General features: G+C 52.6%; 8 protein-coding genes and 1 non-coding gene across 9 annotated transcripts; 4 read left to right on the forward strand and 5 right to left on the reverse strand.

Annotated features, from left to right (window-relative positions):
* Window positions 1–616: 616 nt before the first annotated feature.
* Window positions 617–1,883, reverse strand: SEPMUDRAFT_159936 (uncharacterized protein). Its single transcript, XM_016907872.1, has 3 exons — window positions 1,516–1,883; window positions 1,193–1,452; window positions 617–1,141 (listed from the first exon to the last, which is right to left on the reverse strand). The coding sequence occupies exons 1-3, from the start codon at window positions 1,684–1,686 to the stop codon at window positions 823–825; spliced, it is 750 nt and encodes a 249-aa protein (XP_016764592.1). The 5' UTR covers window positions 1,687–1,883; the 3' UTR covers window positions 617–822.
* Window positions 1,884–3,159: 1,276 nt separating this feature from the next.
* On the forward strand, window positions 3,160–3,507 carry SEPMUDRAFT_112518 (uncharacterized protein; the record flags this gene model as incomplete). The annotated part of the gene is made up of 1 exon (XM_016900984.1): window positions 3,160–3,507. The coding sequence occupies one exon, from the start codon at window positions 3,160–3,162 to the stop codon at window positions 3,505–3,507; it is 348 nt and encodes a 115-aa protein (XP_016764593.1).
* Window positions 3,508–3,954: 447 nt separating this feature from the next.
* On the forward strand, window positions 3,955–5,633 carry SEPMUDRAFT_145711 (FMN-linked oxidoreductase). Its single transcript, XM_016903220.1, has 4 exons — window positions 3,955–4,180; window positions 4,230–4,298; window positions 4,355–4,383; window positions 4,452–5,633. The coding sequence occupies exons 1-4, from the start codon at window positions 3,998–4,000 to the stop codon at window positions 5,461–5,463; spliced, it is 1,293 nt and encodes a 430-aa protein (XP_016764594.1). The 5' UTR covers window positions 3,955–3,997; the 3' UTR covers window positions 5,464–5,633.
* A 521-nt stretch (window positions 5,634–6,154) lies between these two features.
* SEPMUDRAFT_t8 lies at window positions 6,155–6,246 on the reverse strand. Its single transcript has one exon. It is a non-coding gene; the product is annotated as a tRNA-Ile (tRNA).
* Window positions 6,247–6,367: 121 nt separating this feature from the next.
* SEPMUDRAFT_145712 (uncharacterized protein) lies at window positions 6,368–8,313 on the forward strand. The gene has a single exon (XM_016903221.1). It carries the CDS (start codon window positions 6,595–6,597, stop codon window positions 7,546–7,548), a length of 954 nt encoding a protein of 317 aa, XP_016764595.1. The 5' UTR covers window positions 6,368–6,594; the 3' UTR covers window positions 7,549–8,313.
* Window positions 8,314–8,779: 466 nt separating this feature from the next.
* SEPMUDRAFT_145713 (kinase-like protein) lies at window positions 8,780–11,896 on the reverse strand. Its single transcript, XM_016903222.1, has one exon. The coding sequence runs from the start codon at window positions 11,626–11,628 to the stop codon at window positions 8,887–8,889; it is 2,742 nt and encodes a 913-aa protein (XP_016764596.1). The 5' UTR covers window positions 11,629–11,896; the 3' UTR covers window positions 8,780–8,886.
* A 377-nt stretch (window positions 11,897–12,273) lies between these two features.
* Window positions 12,274–14,750, reverse strand: SEPMUDRAFT_75689 (eukaryotic type KH-domain (KH-domain type I)). Its single transcript, XM_016910113.1, has 2 exons — window positions 14,601–14,750; window positions 12,274–14,539 (listed from the first exon to the last, which is right to left on the reverse strand). The coding sequence occupies exons 1-2, from the start codon at window positions 14,647–14,649 to the stop codon at window positions 12,909–12,911; spliced, it is 1,680 nt and encodes a 559-aa protein (XP_016764597.1). The 5' UTR covers window positions 14,650–14,750; the 3' UTR covers window positions 12,274–12,908.
* Window positions 14,751–15,055: 305 nt separating this feature from the next.
* SEPMUDRAFT_137248 (P-loop containing nucleoside triphosphate hydrolase protein) lies at window positions 15,056–15,817 on the forward strand (the record flags this gene model as incomplete). Its single annotated transcript, XM_016902832.1, has 1 exon — window positions 15,056–15,817. One exon carries the CDS (start codon window positions 15,056–15,058, stop codon window positions 15,815–15,817), a length of 762 nt encoding a protein of 253 aa, XP_016764598.1.
* Window positions 15,818–15,894: 77 nt separating this feature from the next.
* SEPMUDRAFT_33709 (DUF1741-domain-containing protein) lies at window positions 15,895–18,007 on the reverse strand (the record flags this gene model as incomplete). The annotated part of the gene is made up of 6 exons (XM_016908547.1): window positions 15,895–16,876; window positions 16,924–17,368; window positions 17,420–17,573; window positions 17,622–17,705; window positions 17,751–17,873; window positions 17,924–18,007. 6 exons carry the CDS (start codon window positions 18,005–18,007, stop codon window positions 15,895–15,897), a joined length of 1,872 nt encoding a protein of 623 aa, XP_016764599.1.
* Between the last annotated feature and the right edge of the window lie 18 nt (window positions 18,008–18,025).

The raw sequence follows: 18,025 nt of genomic DNA on the forward strand, positions 1-18,025 counted from the left end.
CAAGTGTGTTCGTTGGCCAGTCACTAGAGCGTTAGATGCTTCTGTTAGATGCCTTACCTAGGCACCTAGGTATGTTTGCGTTGGCCAGCCAAGATTCAAGAATAGTTCTACTAGTATTGCCATTTCTCCGGTCGGAGCCTGCGCCTTTCTGCAAACTCCTTCAACTGCACTATAGGGTGCAGATGCGAGATGACGGCGGTGTCGTGCGCTCAGGAGAGCCCTGGCTTGCGATGGGGTGACAAGAAAAAGATGGAGCATGAAAAAGGTCGAGAAATTGAACCCTCGACGATCACAAGGGATGGCACTAACTTCCAGGTAGGCGCTAGGCACTCTATTAAGCGAGACGATATAAATAGGTATCCCTCCCTCTGCACAGCCCCAACACAAAATTGATAATATACACCAGCAGAGTTGGCGATACGATAGCTCATCACGGACATCCAGGCTTGATGTTCGCTTGCAATTGATGAAGGAGTGTTGTTCGTGGCTGCCGGCAAACAATGCTTGGAGTAAGCGTGCCATGTGATCACAATGGCCAAGTCACACAGACTCACCTCTGTGTTCGCATCTGACGAGTTAGTACCTTAGCCACCTTCTTTTTTTTTTCTTCGGGGTTTTTTGATCTAACGAGGGCTTGCCTAAATATCCTCCGTTGAGCAGATAGTGTAATCCTCGAAGCCGTCGCAATGCGTGATCAGAACATCTCTATGCTGGTGCTATTATATCATGACCGAACATTTCCACCCAACGCCCAGCGCTAAAACTCATGCCGAATGTAAGAAGATTCGTCAGATCAACATCTGTCACCCGATATTTCCATATCTAGGGCTGCATGTGATGGCGCCCATTGCTGTATCCAGTATCGTATTTGAATTGAGCCTCGGGCAGAGCATAGCCGTGCGAAGCCGGCCCTGGGTCTGCCTGCTCACCATATGGGCTCATTGAGGTTCGTGGTAATTCCCATGAGGTTCGTGGCATTTCCCAAGCCTCACTCTTCCGACGCTGTTCCATCTCTGTGAATGCCCCAGCTGCAGCGTGTGATCCATCCGTGTGATCTAGATCGTGGAGCTTATAAATGCCGCGTGAGGTGGTCATCCTGTACACGTAGATATCGAGGGCAAAGGCAGCGACTGTAGAGACACTGTAACGTTTGGTCAGGAAGGTTCGAAAACGATAAGCGGCATTTACTCACAGCCCGAGCAGCGTGAATGCGAAGAGCGCCTTATATATTCGACATATCATGATGCCGGTATCTTCGTGCCAGTGCTCGACATCGCACATATTGGCCAGCGTGGGACTCATGAACCATGTCAGAAGGCTCCAGCTCACTGCCCATAGCACCAAGAGGAAGCCATTCACGGCTAGGTTCAGGCGCGAGGTCAAGCCTACACAACAGTGAAGGATGATCGTGACCAAAAGCGCAGCGATGGAGAATAGTGAAGCAGTTGTCAACTGAGTACCATCATCAGCATTTGTCCGTAGAGCCCCACTCTTCCAACTCAAGTTCAGGCATACCCATATGAATGTCCATGGTGTGTCCCATCGATCATGTGTGAGTTGGTATATGAAATATGACATGATCCCTCCTACGACTGAGCTGGCGAGCAGCTGGCCGAATCGTATGCCATGGAATACGACTCGTGGATATGTTGACGGCGCTGTCTTCGCACGAGTGAAGAGCTTCATGGTGGGAGCGCGAGCAGCAAAAGCTCAAGTATGTACGCAAGGTATGCAGCGAGACGTGACGTGTAGGTAGCGAGCGGAAGGAGGCGTTCGAGGTCCAGCAGGTAGGTGGATGTTCGGGATGCTGTAGGCGCTGCGCGGCAAGTATTGGTGCTCGTCTTGCACTCTCAAGGCTCGAGGCAATGGAGGTAGCCACCGCTCACATTCTCTGTTCCGGCATATTCGGTTGTGTACGCAGAGCGATGGACTGTCTTCGCAGAGCGAACAGCTGAAACGTCAATGGATACTTTGACTAGCCTCTGTGTTGGTAACCTGGAAGACGCTTTTACCTTTTACCGGGTCCCGTAGAACAGCTACATTTACGAACTCTAAGCTCGCCTCCAGTGGCGTGGTCAGCGATTGATAGTACCTAGTATCGTGATAGGTAGTGACTGGGAAGGACGGTATCCATGAAATCGAACATCGGTCCGTTGTCAGACTGGACCTGATGAAGCCACAGTCCTGAATGACTGTGGAAGTGGAACGTCTTCCAGATCGACTGCCAAGCAGGGAGGTCGAAAGGACGTGTGTGCCTGAGGTCATTGGGTATCTCAAGCATGAAAGGCGTCACAACTCCTCTCTGATAGTCGATCCAGCCGTGCTTGCCATGTATCTGCAGATGCAATGGCATCGTGTGTCACTTGTCGACGGGGGTCGAGAACAACATGGTCGGAGGTTGAACTCCTCGCTTCGAGGCTATGGCAGATGGATACCTGGTACCACCACTACTTCCGCCATGCATCGGCGCGTGGGTGACGGCGGGGCCCGGGGGAGGCATGGGTGGACTCAGCACGTCGGGCTGTTCACGTTCAAGCATCACTCTTGAGAATGTTATCCTTCGAATCAGTGCGCCGGTGTAGTTTCCATCTGCCACGTCGAGATCACGATGAACCATAAGCGCTGGGCGACACACGAGCCGCACGCTCTCCGGACAAGGCGTTCAGGACTTCCACTATGAGCACCTTCGAGACAGAAAGACTGGCATTCGTCTCGCAAAGATCAGGCCTGACGCTGGAGGCAAGACAGACGCCATTAGTCCGGTGGAGTCATCACTGTAACCTCTGGCCAGCGGCCGCGCGACGCATATGATGCACTCTCATAGGTAGGTATGCGTAGGGCAATGGCGCGCGCATGGAGACTGTCCTCTGTAACGACAGGCCTCGGCGTCGACGGAGTCCAGCGCGATTCACTTCCGATAAAGATGTCCTGCAATCAATGCGAAGTGTAAACTTCCACGGACTATCTTTTTCGTGCAGGAGGTTACGCTTGGAGTTCGACTGATGACTTGCACTGTCGCTTCTCTACGCCCAAGTCTGGAATGGCTCGATGCTTGAAGAGCCGCTCCTGACAGGATTGCTTTGAGACTGTGGTAAGGACACAAACGCTAAGCTACAGATAGGCTGTAGCAATGATCTAGACGACGTTGACGCACTGAAGATGGGGTCTCCTCGTCTCGCACAAGGCTACAATGCGTACACCAGGAATTCTGTGAGCTGCACCAAAAGCATCAGGCGAAGAAGGCTGCCGAGACCACAAACTCCATATGTTACGACACATGCATCATGGGTAGTCATGATTGACATCTCCGCTGCGTACCTGATACGAGAGGAGATCGCAGCGAAGTCCGAATACACCTTCCGCCTCAACATCGGAAGAATCGTCGAGCTCAGTCGATCGCGTCTAGAAGACTCTAAGAGTTCCACTCGTACGTCCTGGGCCTTTATAGACTGGCACCATACGGGAGAGTTGCTCGTCATCGTGCGCGGGGAGCATTGTGGGCTGTAGGAGGTACGTGTGCAGCACCAATACATGTATCATTTCTGTAGTGCTACGATGACCACACTACTGAAGCTCGGGGAGAACTCTGGGGTGACTACAGGTACCACCTAAGGCAGGTAGATACTGTAGTTACCTTATCTACCAATCTACCTACATGTGCTGATCGTGGCCGGGTAAGCACTACCTCTCCTACACGTTAGGTACCAGGTAGGCATACAACTGGAAGACTGCCAGAGGTGAGGTGCTGCTGCGTGCAATTTTTGTCGTGGACGGTGCGATGACGCCATGGGCGAGACAAGCCGAGAGATTGCCGCCTTAGAAATCATCAGAAGCTAAGGTACCTTCTAGGTACCTGTGGTGACCTTATTGACTTGCGACCTCACTGGTGCGATGACCCGTCCCTCTTCCGCCTTCAGTATAAGTTGATCACCTTCCTTCGTCCTCGAAAATCCAATCGATCTTCCACTTCACCTGCTAGTCACCAGCAACAACCACAATGTCGACTTCACACCACAACACCACCGATAAGGCACCACAACAAGCTGACGATCTCGTCAACCATGCCGCACCAGGCGTCTCATTCTTCACTCCGCTGCAAAATCCACCTGCTGGAACAGCAATTGTCGGCGAGGGGGAAGATGTGCCCAAGCTGTTCAAGCCACTCAAGCTTCGTGGTCTGGTAAGGTCGACAGAATGCTGTCAAGTGACGTTGGATTGACACTTCACAGACGCTCCAGAACCGCATCATGCTTAGTCCGTTGTGCCAATATTCCGCTCAGGACGGCCACATGACACCGGTAAGTGAAAGCTCAAGCTCTTTCACATCACGATCTCAAGCTAACTGTCATGGCAGTGGCACATGGCTCATCTTGGTGGCATTGTGTAAGCAGAACATCTCCTTCCTCGTTTCACGCGAGAGACGGCGTCTAACCTGGCATTGTCACTTCTAGATCACGCGGCACAGGTCTGGCTTGCGTTGAGGCAACTGGAGTCCAGGCCAGAGGTCGCATCACGCCAGAAGACGTTGGACTTTGGAAAGACTCTCAGATCGAACCGATGAAGAAGGTTGTCGAGTTTATTCATTCGCAGAACCAGAAGATCATGATTCAGCTCGCCCATGCTGGACGCAAAGCCAGCACGGTTGCGCCATGGTTGAGTGCAGGAGACATTGCTGGAAAAGACAAGAACGGCTGGCCAGATGATGTCATTGCACCGTCCGCCATTGCCTGGAACGAGAAGCATGCCCAGCCAAGAGAGATGACGCTGGATGAAATTGCTGAGTTCAAAAAAGATTTCAACGACGCCGTCAAGCGTGCGCTCAAGGCTGGCTTCGATGCCATTGAGATCCATAACGCCCATGGGTACCTCTTGCACTCATTCCTCAGCCCTGTGAGCAATACGAGAACAGACAAGTATGGAGGCAGCTTCGAGAACAGAACTCGACTTACACTCGAGCTCGTTGAGGAGACCCGCGCCACCATTCCAGAGGATATGCCTCTGTTCTTGCGCATCTCGGCAACCGACTGGCTTGAGGAGCAAAAAGATATCCCAGAGTCATGGACAGCCGATGACACTGCTAGACTCGCTCCACTGCTTGCAGAGCGTGGTGTGGACTTGCTTGATGTCTCATCTGGTGGTAATCACCCAAGACAGCACCCACATGCTAAGCCAGCATACCAGGCGCCTTTTGCAATCAAGGCCAAGAAAGCTGTCGGAGACAAGATGGCTGTCGGCTCTGTTGGAAGCATCGATACTGCTGAGCTTGCGAATGAGCTTCTCGAAAAGGAAGGGCTCGATCTTGTTATTGTCGGACGTGCCTTCCAGAAGAATCCCGGCCTGGTGTTCAAGTGGGCCGATGATCTGAAGATCCATGTTAACATGCCCAACCAGATTCGCTGGGGCTTTGGTGGCAGGGGAAAGAAGGATGGCAAGCCTACGACCGACAAGCATTTCAAGATTTGATTGAAAGAGCTCTCGGAACGAATTTGAAGTGATACTTCTCATGAATTATGACAGTTACGGGAACGGTGTGGAATGAGACCAGCGGGCAGACACAGAATACGCGTAGAGCTGCATTGCGCAATGTAAGATACTAGAGTTACGATGTAGATGGCGAGAAGCCTCAAAAAGCATGCCGTTCGTCTTTCACACATTGCCTGACAGTGCACGCTCGCCCTGCTGCCCTCACATAAGCTCCGGTAGATTGACTCAGATCCTTTGGAAAAGCCTCAGAAGTCTTTTATCTACCGACTGCCCGCCAGATAACAGCTGCAGTAGGCAGGGGGGTACAAGTAGATCGGGGTTAATGTCTGTTGTTCTGGAACCTATCTACCTACTGACTGTACCTAGGTACCTGTAGGTACATAGCACATTGTGCTCTACCTAAGTGCACAGTCCAGTACCTTAGTTTCCAACCGTGTTTGGACCTTCTGCACTATGCCACCGTGTGGGAGAGGCACACGGAAGCACCATGTCAGCAGCTTCCTCCGCTCTCTCCACCCAAGGACAATTGCATTTTGCATCGCTTGAGAACAAAAAAAGCAGGACTTCTCATCATATCAGATCAAGCGGGAGATCTGCCATCGACAGGCAACAAAAGACAAAAAGACTGGCCGACGACATTGAAGTCGAAGTGGTAGAGCACCATGCTTGATGGTCCCTAAGGGGGTCGAACCCTCGACCTTGGCGTTTGAAGGCATTGCAGCCGTATTAGCACCACGCTCTAACCAACTGAGCTAAGGAACCGCTTGTAATGGATGAAGGGTTGGGACTATAGCTGTATATAGTCCTTAAATCATAGTTCACGGCTTTCTCCACGTCAATCTCGTCACAATCTTCTCTCCCTCTCAGTACTACGCAGTGTTGACTCTATTACCGAGGTGGTGATAAATTTCCATTTATTCTTTCTGCTTTCCGGCGCAAGCGGCGGTAGGCGGCTCGAACAACTTCAAGCGTGCCTGGCATACGAGTTCTTGGCAAAGTCTAAGGTTATTGCTGGAACAACTTAACCTCAACAGCAACACTTGCCTGTACACACCATGTGATCTAACGTACCTAGGTAACAAAGTCTCCGAGACTGGGCCAGAAGACAGCATGGCCACCACCACCCAGTCCGGCGCGTTGTCGTCACAGAAACCATCGCCGACTGCTAACACGAAACCCAACCGACTCCCCGCTCCGACACTCTTCATCGCGCCTCCGTCACGCAACGCCTCAAACTTGTCCCTTAGTCGCCAGCAACCTGCGGAAGCAACTCTGAACCTCGAACGCGATCCCATCTCGCGCCACAAATCAGGTCTCCCCCGCTCCCGAAACGCCATCGATAACGCTCAACAACAGCAGCCCATATCCGAGGATGATTCCGAGAACAGCCCCCATACGCAAAAATCTAGCGTCAAGAAAGCCTCAGAACGAAGCCTCGAGACGAGATGGAAAGAAATGCAGAACACCCTGAACGAAGTCGAACTCACTGCCCAAAGCTCCACTCATGTTTTTGGAGAATCACACGCTCGTGCTTTGGAGGATTTGAGGAAAGCACAAGTCGAGTTAGCGCGAGCTTGGGGTCGGGGCAATCAAGATGAAAAAGACACAGATCCCACTAAAGCACAGAGCATCGAAAAGAACATGTCCGATCGATTCAAAGGCGCTGATTCCCTCGCTAAAGATCGTGTGGTCGCAGAAAGGAATAGAGGAGATACAGATGCTTCCGTTTCCACGATGGCAAGTACCGCGTTAAGCGATGAGAGTGCGCAGAGTGGTCCGGATGTCACGAGCAAGAGCGGGAGGTCGCAGCTGGAGGATGAGACGAAGCAAGATATCAAATTGGCGAGCGAGAGGCGAGCGGCGAATGAGGCGTATTTCAGAAAGGTGGACGGAGGTGTTAGGGAGGTCGTGCAAAAATTGGAGATTGTTGCACAGGCTATGAGGGGAGTTGAGGCGCAAAGCAGGAGTCTGTGGTCGGATAGCTCGAGTGACTTGGCCACGAGCAGTGAGGAGGCTGGGAACAAAAAGGATGTGAAGGTGGAGGGCGGTGCTGCGAACGGGTGAGGAGGCCTTGCATCACACTCAGCAATAATTGCGCGATAGAGTGCAGGCCAGATTGTGAGAACGTGAGTCTGTGTCACATTGCTGCTGCCGAAATGCACGCAAATGCTGGGATGCTCCGAGTCTCGCCAACAACAAGCAAGTGTGCCTTGACCTGCACAAAACTGGAAACAGACACTCTCTGGACTTATGAATTCTTCCGTCCATCTTCTACAAATATGCTCTGCAATGAATGCAATAGCGCGAGGGATTATCACAGATCCGCGCGCGCCACCGCTGCCAAGAACTCAAACATCTACCTTAGTAGGAGGTAGCTCACTTGCTCCTGAGTGGTCATGTCGATGATCGGAGAATCCGAGCCTACCCCGGACCCTACCACCATACCAAAGCTGTGAGGAGCGAGTCAACAACCTGGAGCTAACTCCGCGAACATCGTCTAGTGTGCCACACTTCGGGAACCAGTCATAACCAATGCCTTGGACGTAGAAACCTCGGATGGACGAACGGGATTTTTTTGGTACATGTGGAAGGTGGGAGAAAGACGAGTGCACGTATCTTGTTAGCGCCTTGATCCTATCTGAGAGAGAACAGAGCTAGCTCGTTTGAGTGAAAATTGACGGAGTCGTAGTTGCATGTCCTTGCTTGCTTGGTGTCTCTGTCTGTCTACTACGAACGAAATGGTCTCAGAGAAGTGCACTGTACTATATATACTAGGTACCTGTACTTATTATATGTAGCTACCTACCAAAAACAACGGGGAACCGTGCTAGCCATATACTTGCAATCCTCCCAAATACATAATAAAGAAAGAAAAAAAATTACACTTCTCTGGAGAACTTCTGTTGGGGATAGATACCTATATCCTGACGAGAAAAGAGAAAAAAGAACCTGGAAGGAAAGGAAAGAATCGTGCATGCCTAACCTTATCTTATGCACAAGAAAAATTGAAAAATTGAAAAAGAAAAAGAAAAGAAAAGGCAAGCGCTCTCTCTCTCTCTCTGTTCCCATTCTTTCTCGTACTTATACAAGTAAGTATATAAAGGTACATGTATACCTAGGTAGTCTATAGAAACCGGGTAAACAGCGTGTTTTCTACAGCAAAAAAAAGGGAAAAAACTCCACAAAGCTCCTACGCTATTGTAAATGCAGTCGCGGCGTCCCATCATCTATCCAAAAAGCCAAAAAAACAGGTGGAAGAAAAAAACGAAAAACACAATGCCCCAATGTAAAAAAAGCGTGTTGTGCTTGGTTGGTTTAACAAGTTTCAAAAAAAAGTCCCCACAAAGAATGCTCATTCCAATATTATATCCCCCTTTCACGCATCTCGACAATCCATCTGAATTACCTCCCTTCCTGCATCTCCCTGATTTTCATCATGAAACTTTTCGGATACAACATGGCCTCATCCGGGCTAGGAACTCCCCTCCCAGGATCCCGACAACGATCCAAGACTTTGTTGATAATCTGTCCCAACAGGGCCTCGTCCATCAAGACTGCATTGCCCATGCCCTCGGGGTTCAGGTAACTATCAGCTTCTCCAAGCATATCCTTAATCAAAGGCCTCTTGTCGGGGTCGCGATTCAAGCACCTCCGTAAGATACCTCGTAACGTCGATGGGATGGGAACGTCACCGACACCGATTTCGGGAAATTCGATGACATGTCGAGGATTCGTAATCGCCATGATTCGGGAAATTTGGTTCCCAATGTGGGCGAAAGGGGGCCGGCCATAAGCCATTTGGTAGAGAATGCAGCCGAGACTCCAGACATCGGATGCTTTACCAATGCGCATATCCTTCTTCAGGGGTCGTCCAGCGTCGTCTTTACCAGTCGCGTTGGTGTCCGTGATGCTTTCGGGCGACATGTAATTCGGTGTGCCCACGTGGGAGTCTCTGTGTACATTGACGGTATTGTCAGTGTCGATTGCATTCGCTATGCCAAAGTCGATCAATTTGAGACGTCCTTGTACTAGCAGGAAGTTGGCGGGCTTAAGATCGGAATGGACAATGTCGTAGTCGTGAACGGCCTGAACGCACTCCAACATCTCCTTCCAGTGGTATCTCGTGAAGACACTATCGAATCGAGCGTCCGTGCCATTCAGCCGAAGCGTCAAGATGCGATTAAAGTCAGTGTCGCCTTTCTCCATGAGGACCAGGAGCTCCTTCTTCTCGTCATTCAGCTCCCAATCGTAGAGTCGGACCACGCGTTCAACATCGGTCAGTTTCTTCAGTAAGTCGATCTCGCCTTTGTAGCCTCGAACCGCCGTCTCGTCACAATCTTCAAGCTTCACACGCTTCAACGCAAACGTCTTGTAGTTTTCTGCCATTACGCAGTAAACTTCGCTGGAACCGCCCTTACCAATCCTGCCCATTTGCGTGAAAATTTTGCCTTTGACAACAATGTGAGTGCGCTTCTTGCGAGTCTTGGTCGTGCTGGCACCCGCCCTGGCAGTAGCAGCATCGAGAACACTCATTTTCGGTGGAGGTGCAGGAGCTGCTCGATGCGGTGTGTTGCCACTGATAGCGCCCAAAGCTCTCCGAGGCTCCTGCTGAGACACAATGACAGGCGTTTCTTCAACATGTCGGCGATCCAACTTCTCGTCGTCTGACATCACTGACATTGTAGGTTTGCCCAGATATTTGAACTCCTGGTCTTTGTTGCGTCGGAAAGTGGGAGGTGGCATGTTCTCTTGGTCCTCGTATGCATCAGTGTGTACTTTGGGCGGATCGTATCGATAATTGGTACGCGCATAGCTGGCCATGCGTTGGTGGTGGCTCTGCTCCGCTGCTGAGTCCATGTGGCCCTGTCCAATACTTGGTCGTCGTTGCTGCTGACTGGCCAGTGCAGAACCAGTCATTTGTTGGCTACTGGGTTGCCGTCGTACTTGGTGTCGCTCAGCGCTAGGTTGCCGATTATGCGATGGTTCTCGGCTCGTCTGACGCGAGGGAGGCTTCGAGTCGCTACGCGTCTGGCTCCTGGAGAGACGAGATTCTGCTTGTCGTGATGGTGGCCGTGAATGCTGCGATGATTGACTCCGATGCGCAAAGTCATGTATCGACACTGGTTCCACTGAGGTTGCGCGGGTGTTCACGCTCCCACTTCGACTTCGCGCACCATCGAGCTGAGACATGCTCCTGTCCTGCGGCGTATATGAGGAAGCGCTTGGTTGGGAGGACGAGCCGTGCGGTCCTTCATCGTTGGCGGAGTTGTTCTCTTCGCTGTCCCTTCGTTTGAAGCCCCGCCGGATTGGGCCACTCTTCAGGAAAGAGCCCGTCATGGGCGCCCTTTTCACCCGTTGCGACCCAGGAGGGGCTGCGCTCTCAGCGGACGCATTCCGTGATCTAGCCGCTGTAGAGGTCCCATATCTGGATACAGTTTCGGGCACATATTGTGCAGAAGTGCTGCGTGCTAGCTCTGATCTATAATTCGTTCTTTCGTTCGTGTCCGGCGCCGCTCTCGTGTCATTACGTGAACCAGGTCTGCTATAAGAGGATACCATATGTGCAGGCTCGTCCTGCGAAGCGTTGCTCCCCGCTCGAGATCGGGTCACCACGCGGATGGCACGCGGTGCGGGGGCAGGTGTCACAACTTCCGGCCTGACGTTCGTCTCGGGCGTGGGATCTCGTTTCATCCCACGATTGGGATATGGTCCTGAAATGCTGATAGATCTTTTCGCAGAGGCCGGCCCTTTCGCGCCCAGATGCACCACTCGCAGTGGCGTGCCTCGATCCTTTTGATCGTGACTACCAGGAGGAGGGCTGCGCCGTACGACCTTGAGACCAGGCACCCTACTAGGAGTGTCCAGTCCGGCTGTTCCAGCGCTTGTGGATCGGTTGTAGCGCGGCATCGCACCTGCTGGCGCCTGGCGCGGTGGAGAAGATGGCACGCCTGCATCTGCCAGTAGTGCCTGCGTGACTTTGGAAAACTTGATCGCAGGCGGAGGCTCGTCGTCGGAATCGCTGTCGTCTCCCACGTCAATGCGCTTGATCATGGGCGCATCGGCAGAGAAGCCATTGGGTCCAAATCCCGACAAGGGCGAGTTTCTGCGGAAAGCTGGTCGCGAAGGATGTGCGACCGCAGCCATGATGCGCCTGACAGTGTCTTTGACACGGTCTCCCCTTGTATGTGTCTCCTGATGGGTCGCTATTCCAAAAGATCCAAGATGCTCCTCTCGAGTCAAAGAGCGTTGTTCGTGGGTAGTAGTGAGTCTATGGTCGTCGCTGTCGCTATGGTTCCGATCTCTGCCATGTCGTAGCGCTAAGTATGCTCCAGTATGTCGCAGACGCCGTGGCCAGACGATGGCTACATGCGCACGAGGAGGCACAGATGCGATGCGCTGGTGGAGAATGCCGGCGTACCAAAGGCTTCGTGATTGTTCATCAGGTGGTCGACTGGACAGGACAGGACAGGACGATTGAAAGTCACGTCCTCGGCGCGTGTCCCTAACGCGGCACGGCTGTTGCTGCAGCAACGCATCCAACCGTTTCTTTTCTTGGCGCCGATTGGGATATCAAGACTTCAGCCTCTTTGAGATATCAGGACATCAGGACATGGAGACATCAAGACAGCACAGGGACAGATAGAATGGATGGGGGATGGGAAGCAAACAGCAGACTTGACAATGACAATGGCGATGGCGATGGCAATTCAGGCCAGTGCATGCATTGTGAGAGCAGACGAGGTATCAGATATATAACAAGCACGACGGAGAGCCAGTACGGTATGAGAAGAGGATTTGCATTTTTGTTGCATCGCATAGAATACATCAAGGCATCAGTGCTCTCTAGCAGCGAACAGATGCAGTTCCCACGATCGCATAATGCCATCTTATCCATTGCCACACAAGTGAACTGGTACCGGGGAGCTGCGAGAACTCCCACGCGGGCGAATGGAGCGCAGTACGGATTACATTGTGCCAGCAGAAGCACCTCTGCTGAAACGCGAGCGGAGCAGGCCAGGTTACCAACCTCAAGTCATTGCGACGAGGCTTCATCGACATCAAAAAACGTCAGCGATTGCGCTTCACCACAGACGAGCGCCCGAAACAAGGCATGCATACCATAGCAGACATGATCATGTCCAGTGAGCTTCAGTAGACGTCGACCTCATCATTCACCAGTCAATTTCGATTGAAGGCACCGGGCGAAAAGCGTTCAGCGTACGACAGGCGCATCATTCCGGCAACAAAAGGCATCATGTCGGGCTCATAGACGGGCGACATCATGCGCATGTGTTACCACCACACACGGGTATCATCGTAGAAGATCAGTCAACTGCTGAGTGCAGGGAGAATCGTAAGTCGACTGGCTCCCCATCACGTTATCATCTCATCGGCGTCACGAGCATTGCGTTCGGCTCAACGTATCACTGTGTTCCGGGGTGAGCAGCGCCGTTTTGCTGGTACTGCTGCGAATACCACTGCGCATACCAGGCAGCGTACGCAACTGGGTCCACGGCAGACTGGCCACTAACAGACTGCTGCTGCTGCTGCTGCTGTTGCACGGATGGCATCTGGAATGCCGGCACCTGGGGTGGCATCTGGGGTGCTGGTGTACTGTACTGTCCGTAGCTTGGCACAGCTTGCGCTTGTGAGTATGCATCGTAGGCACGCGGTGGGCCTTGGTCACGTCCACCTCCACCGCCACCTTTGCCGCCTCGGCCACCTGCGGCATCACGTTGGCGCACGGTTTCGACCTTCTCCCAAATGATACGCTCAGCCGCCTCCATGGAACGAGCGTCGCCTGCCAGGTCGATGCTGCGTTCCACATCTGGGGGCTGCGGTTGGTTCACGTTGATCTTGCAGCCACTGGTGCGCTGCATGTCCTTGATGGTCTCGCCGCCTTTACCGATAATCATACCAACAGCTTCGGAAGGGACGCGAATCGTCTTCTCAAAATGATCAGCACCGCCAAGGCCGCCTCGGCCTCCACCGCCTCCATTGCGTGGATTCTGTTCGAAACCTCGGTCGCGAGAAGGACCAGAGCTCGCGTTGCGGCTGTCGCTTTCCACAATGTCCAGAATGAGCTCTCGAGCCGTCGCGGTAGCCCGCTCGCTGCCAATGAGATTGATGGGGCGAAATCCGTTAACGCTCTTGTTCTCGCCAACAATGTTGACGTGGCAGCCGCTCTTCTCCTGAAGGTCCTTGATCGTCTCACCTCCTCGTCCGATGATGAGGCCAACAGTCTTGTCAGGGACCATGAGCTGTGTGCTTGCCTCGCCGTCGCGCAACGCTGGAAGGTTGACTTTGGCGCGGCCGGGCATACCTGGGGTGTACGCGCCCTTCTCCTGCGCGACAGGAGTGCCGCCGTTCTCCTCGATGATCTGGAAAATAGCGTTCTTTGCTGCCTCTCGGGACCGCTGACTTCCAGTGATGGTGCACTGACGCTCCGCGACATGCGAGTCCTTTGCCTGAACGAATTGAACTCTCGCGCCGCTCTCAGCTTCTACCTTGCGGAGATTTTCTCCATTGCGCCCGATGATCAGTCCCACTAAGCCAGACTTCACGCGGATGGTCTCTGCCTCAGTTCCGTTATCGCTGCTGCGACCTCCACCTCTCCCTCCCGAACGATCTGGACTCGGAGAGCGGCGGTAGCTGCCTCGTCGGGGATCCTCTCGACGCTCGTCGCGGTAGGGGTTCGCGCTGAAATTGTCGCGTCGAGATGGGGAGCGAGATCGGGAACGCGAGAGCGGATAGCCCATACGGGAAATTCTGGGGTCCTCGCGCGGTGTTGCTGACTGTTGACGGGGGTCGAATGAAGATATGCCACGGTTCTCGGCAATGTTGCGCGCTTTGGCGATGGCGTCTTGAATGCTGACGGAACCACTGTTCACAGGATGGATCTGGCGCAGATCAACACTGCCGGTGCTCGAAGGCTGAGGCAAGTAGGGCTGCTGCGGTGGAGCGCCCACTCCAGGCTGACCATATCCTGGCGGCGGTTGGTGGGGAGGAAGGCCCTGCGGCGTCGGTGCAGCTGGAGCTGCGGGTTGCGACTGGGCTAGGTAACTGTCAGTAAACGTCGTTATCGTCGTCTCTGTGCCTGCGACAGAGATGCATACCCAATGCGGCGAGAATTTGGGAGATGTCGGGGGCAGCTTGTTGCGCCATGTTGGCACGCGGTGTCGAGCGTGTCGCACGCGATGCGGACCTCTAGTTCTCGTCGTAGATTGAGGGAGGCGGACGGTGTGGTGTGTAGTGTCACGAAGTGAGACGATTTCGCGATGGTGGTGGTGTTGATGAAGAAGAGGAGAGGAAGAAGTCAAGTTGGACAGCAAGCAGCAGCAGCAGGATGGAACTTGGAGAAGGGCAAATTACAAGCGCAGCCGACAGCCGCCAGCCACTAGAGTTCTAGCTCCATTGTTTAGCTCACTTCACTAACCTGAGCTTACCTCCACCTTGGGTACCTGAGTTGCCTGAGTACATTACCTCCCAGTTACATACCTGTAGCTACATGTATATGCCGTACACTTCACCTGCTGCCCCGTTGTGAAACGAACACCCCTTTGCCCCTGCTATGGCATCCAGAGAAGACACCAAGGCCCTCCTTGTCGGCATATCCGGAGTCTCATCTTCAGGAAAAACTACGCTCGCTCGAATCCTGCGAGACATTTTCCCTCGAGCCTTTATCCTCCACGAAGACGACTTCTACAAGACCGATGACCAAATTCCCCTACATCCAGACCATTCCATCGCAGACTGGGACTGTCTCGAGTCCATCAACCTTCCCGCTTTCTCTTCAGCATTGCAATACATTCGTGCACACGGCGTCTCACCTCCAGATTTCATATCCAAAGAAGACCAAAACTCCGTGGGCAAAGTCGACGTCGATCACGCGTTCATCGAGGATTTGAAATGGAAAGCGAGTAAATGGATGTATGCCGACGCACCCCCGATCCTGCTCTGCGACGGTTTTCTACTATACTCAGAAGGCATGAAGGAGATTCGAGATTTTTTCGATGTGAAACTCTTTTTGCGAACAGATTACCAAACCGCCAAGGCGAGACGAGAAGGGCGCAGTGGGTATGTGACGTTAGAAGGCTTTTGGGAAGATCCGCCGGGGTATGTTGATAAAATTGTGTGGCCGAACTATGTCAAAGACCATGCTTTCCTGTTTGAGCAGGGCGATGTGGAAGGTAAGTTGAAGGAGGATGTGGTGAGGGGATTAGGCATCAAGGCTATGCCGGAAAGTGCGCAAGGGAATATGACGAAATGTCTAGAGTGGGCTTATGATGTTCTGGAAGACGCGCTGGAGCAGTTTACGACGAGAGGGAATTGAAAGCTGCTTGATGTGCTACCAAGCATTGTTGGACAGATGTGGGATCACTCTGGAAGACTGCACAGCCTGAGGGCTCGCTATGATACCAACGAAGCTGCATCCAGAACAGCAACTCGAGCCATCTTTTTCAGTGCAACCTTATGATCGGCCTCTCGATACTTCTCGGTCGGTTGCTCAGGACTGTCCCTTGTCTCAATTGTGAGAGTATCGTAACCTTGTTTGATAATCTTGTTGACTTCTCTGGGCGTCAGGATGATGCTCTTGCTCTTGTGCGATTCAATAAGCTCCTGGTAGTGCTTCGACACGCCGATCAGTGTGTTGATCGGCTTGTTCTCCTTGGGCTTAGCCAGGCCATACGCATTCCGAAGTTTTGTCAAAGCATCGCCAGACTCGACAAGCTTGTAGAAGAGGTCATCATAAGCGCCAGCATCTGGCAGGAATGCTTCACCATTAGAGAGGGCGATAGATAGCAACTCTACGGAGTCATCGACAAGTCCCAGGATGGCCGGCAACCTTTGTAGGTCGTCTGCATATGTCGTCAAGAAGCGTACGAACGACAGAGTTGATCGCCAGAGCTCAGACCAGTGATACGAGAGCTTGGTGTGCGATTTCGCTAAAAAGGCCACTACTCTCGATAGCACTGCAAAGCTTTGACGGTAGAAGCTTGTGTCGAGATTCTTGCGCAGGTTGTGATTGACATTGTCCATCATCAAGTCGAGTATGGTAGCAATGTATGGCCGGTCATGCTTGGGTGGAGGAAGCAAAGGGGCCCGTTGTCTGCACAGCCGCACGGATGTCGTCGTTTCGCAGAGTAGCTTAGCCAGTACGGGATCTTCGACCAGATTTAAGATGACCAACAGCGTCAAGTACGCGTAGGAGCTAGCTCGAGCACTTCTGTACGCATGATTCCCGAGATATGATGACAATGACAGGAAACTGCTGAATGATGCATCTTGACTTTTTGCAGCGGGAGGGAGTGAGATGAGGTGATGGCAGAACAGCTTGTTCGAGAGAGCAAAATCGTAAATCGCGAGCAATGTCGCCGCCTCGCTGGCAGGCCTGCACGCGTTAGTCTGGATAGCGCATTCAGCCGTCGAATAACTTACTGTTTAGCGAATGCTTCTTTTTGCTGCTCTTCAGTCAACGCAATCGGGGCCGGTTTCGCACCCGCCAACGCCCCAAGGCCCACGTAGGATAGTGTGCTGCCTATGCTCCATCCGACGGGCGTGTCGTCCTGAATGGCAATATAACGCTCTCGAAGCACAGTAGTAGTCCACGCCACGCTTTCGATAACTCTGACCATGGTCTCTTCGTTGACGAAGTCGGCGAAGCGGGTTCGGTACTGGTTGTTTGACTCGAACTTGTTGTAATTGGCCAGTAGACCAGTCAACAAGAGTGGTTCGGAGGCCTGCAGAGGATTGTCCAGCTGGTGAAGAAGCTTCATGAGTGCCGGAAAGAAGTCCTTTTGCACGAAGTAAGACACCAACGCAGTCTGATAGCCACCGGCGACGATTGCAATCGCCATCCGAACGGCCTTTTGCCGCAGCTCGGCTGATGTCTATCAGCTTGGGGTCCCCTCAGCTTCAGATGTCCAATACTCACTGGTTCGCCCATCTTTGATAGCATGGTCCAGAGTTCCAACGAGTTCGAAGAAGACGGTATCGACGTTGTCGAGACCTGCCAGCACTTCGATCACGTCCGAGCTGGGATTGGTGAATCGCTTCGATAGCACAACAGCGAAGAACACTGTCAATGTCTAAGTCATCAACTGAAGATTCATCGCGAAAGACAGTCGTATACCAACCTCTAGTGCATTCTCATCGGCAGGACCTTTCCCAGCCTTGACTACATCCAAGGCATTCAAAATGAATTGTTGCGGTAGATGCTTCTAAGAATTAGCTCCACCCTGATTCTCTCGTGCACGCATACATACCTGGTGAAGCAACAGGAAATCCACATCGGTATTTTCGAGGATCGCTTTCAGCGAGGTCACGTCTGGCTTGAGCAGGAACAAAGTTGTCCAGAAAGCATCGTCCTTCTCATCGTCCTCGTGGTCCTGGAAGCGGATCAGTGTACTCCTTTGGCTGTATCTGATACCATTCTCACTCTGAATAGATATCTATACAAGCCGACCACTTTAGGCTCGAAGGTGTCTGGCCTCGATTGTTGCGTGAGTGGACTCTGCTCCATTCTCTGCATGCAGCACTT

The sequence above is a fragment of the Sphaerulina musiva genome (genome assembly GCF_000320565.1).
Source record: "Sphaerulina musiva SO2202 unplaced genomic scaffold SEPMUscaffold_1, whole genome shotgun sequence".
Lineage (NCBI taxonomy): Eukaryota > Fungi > Ascomycota > Dothideomycetes > Mycosphaerellales > Mycosphaerellaceae > Sphaerulina > Sphaerulina musiva.

Excerpts from the sequence above, each read along its gene's own strand:
- SEPMUDRAFT_145712 (XM_016903221.1), top strand. The coding sequence starts at position 6,595 with ATGGCCACCACCACCCAGTCCGGCGCGTTGTCGTCACAGAAACCATCG.
- SEPMUDRAFT_159936 (XM_016907872.1), bottom strand. The coding sequence starts at position 1,686 with ATGAAGCTCTTCACTCGTGCGAAGACAGCGCCGTCAACATATCCACGA. Across the intron at positions 1,453-1,515 it reads CACCATGGACATTCATATGG|TTGACAACTGCTTCACTATT; the intron begins GTATGCCTGAAC and ends GATGGTACTCAG. Across the intron at positions 1,142-1,192 it reads GCATTCACGCTGCTCGGGCT|TGTCTCTACAGTCGCTGCCT; the intron begins GTGAGTAAATGC and ends CAAACGTTACAG.
- SEPMUDRAFT_145711 (XM_016903220.1), top strand. The coding sequence starts at position 3,998 with ATGTCGACTTCACACCACAACACCACCGATAAGGCACCACAACAAGCT. Across the intron at positions 4,181-4,229 it reads CACTCAAGCTTCGTGGTCTG|ACGCTCCAGAACCGCATCAT; the intron begins GTAAGGTCGACA and ends GACACTTCACAG. Across the intron at positions 4,384-4,451 it reads GCTCATCTTGGTGGCATTGT|ATCACGCGGCACAGGTCTGG; the intron begins GTAAGCAGAACA and ends TGTCACTTCTAG.
- SEPMUDRAFT_75689 (XM_016910113.1), bottom strand. The coding sequence starts at position 14,649 with ATGGCGCAACAAGCTGCCCCCGACATCTCCCAAATTCTCGCCGCATTG. Across the intron at positions 14,540-14,600 it reads CCAAATTCTCGCCGCATTGG|CCCAGTCGCAACCCGCAGCT; the intron begins GTATGCATCTCT and ends ACAGTTACCTAG.
- SEPMUDRAFT_145713 (XM_016903222.1), bottom strand. The coding sequence starts at position 11,628 with ATGGCTGCGGTCGCACATCCTTCGCGACCAGCTTTCCGCAGAAACTCG.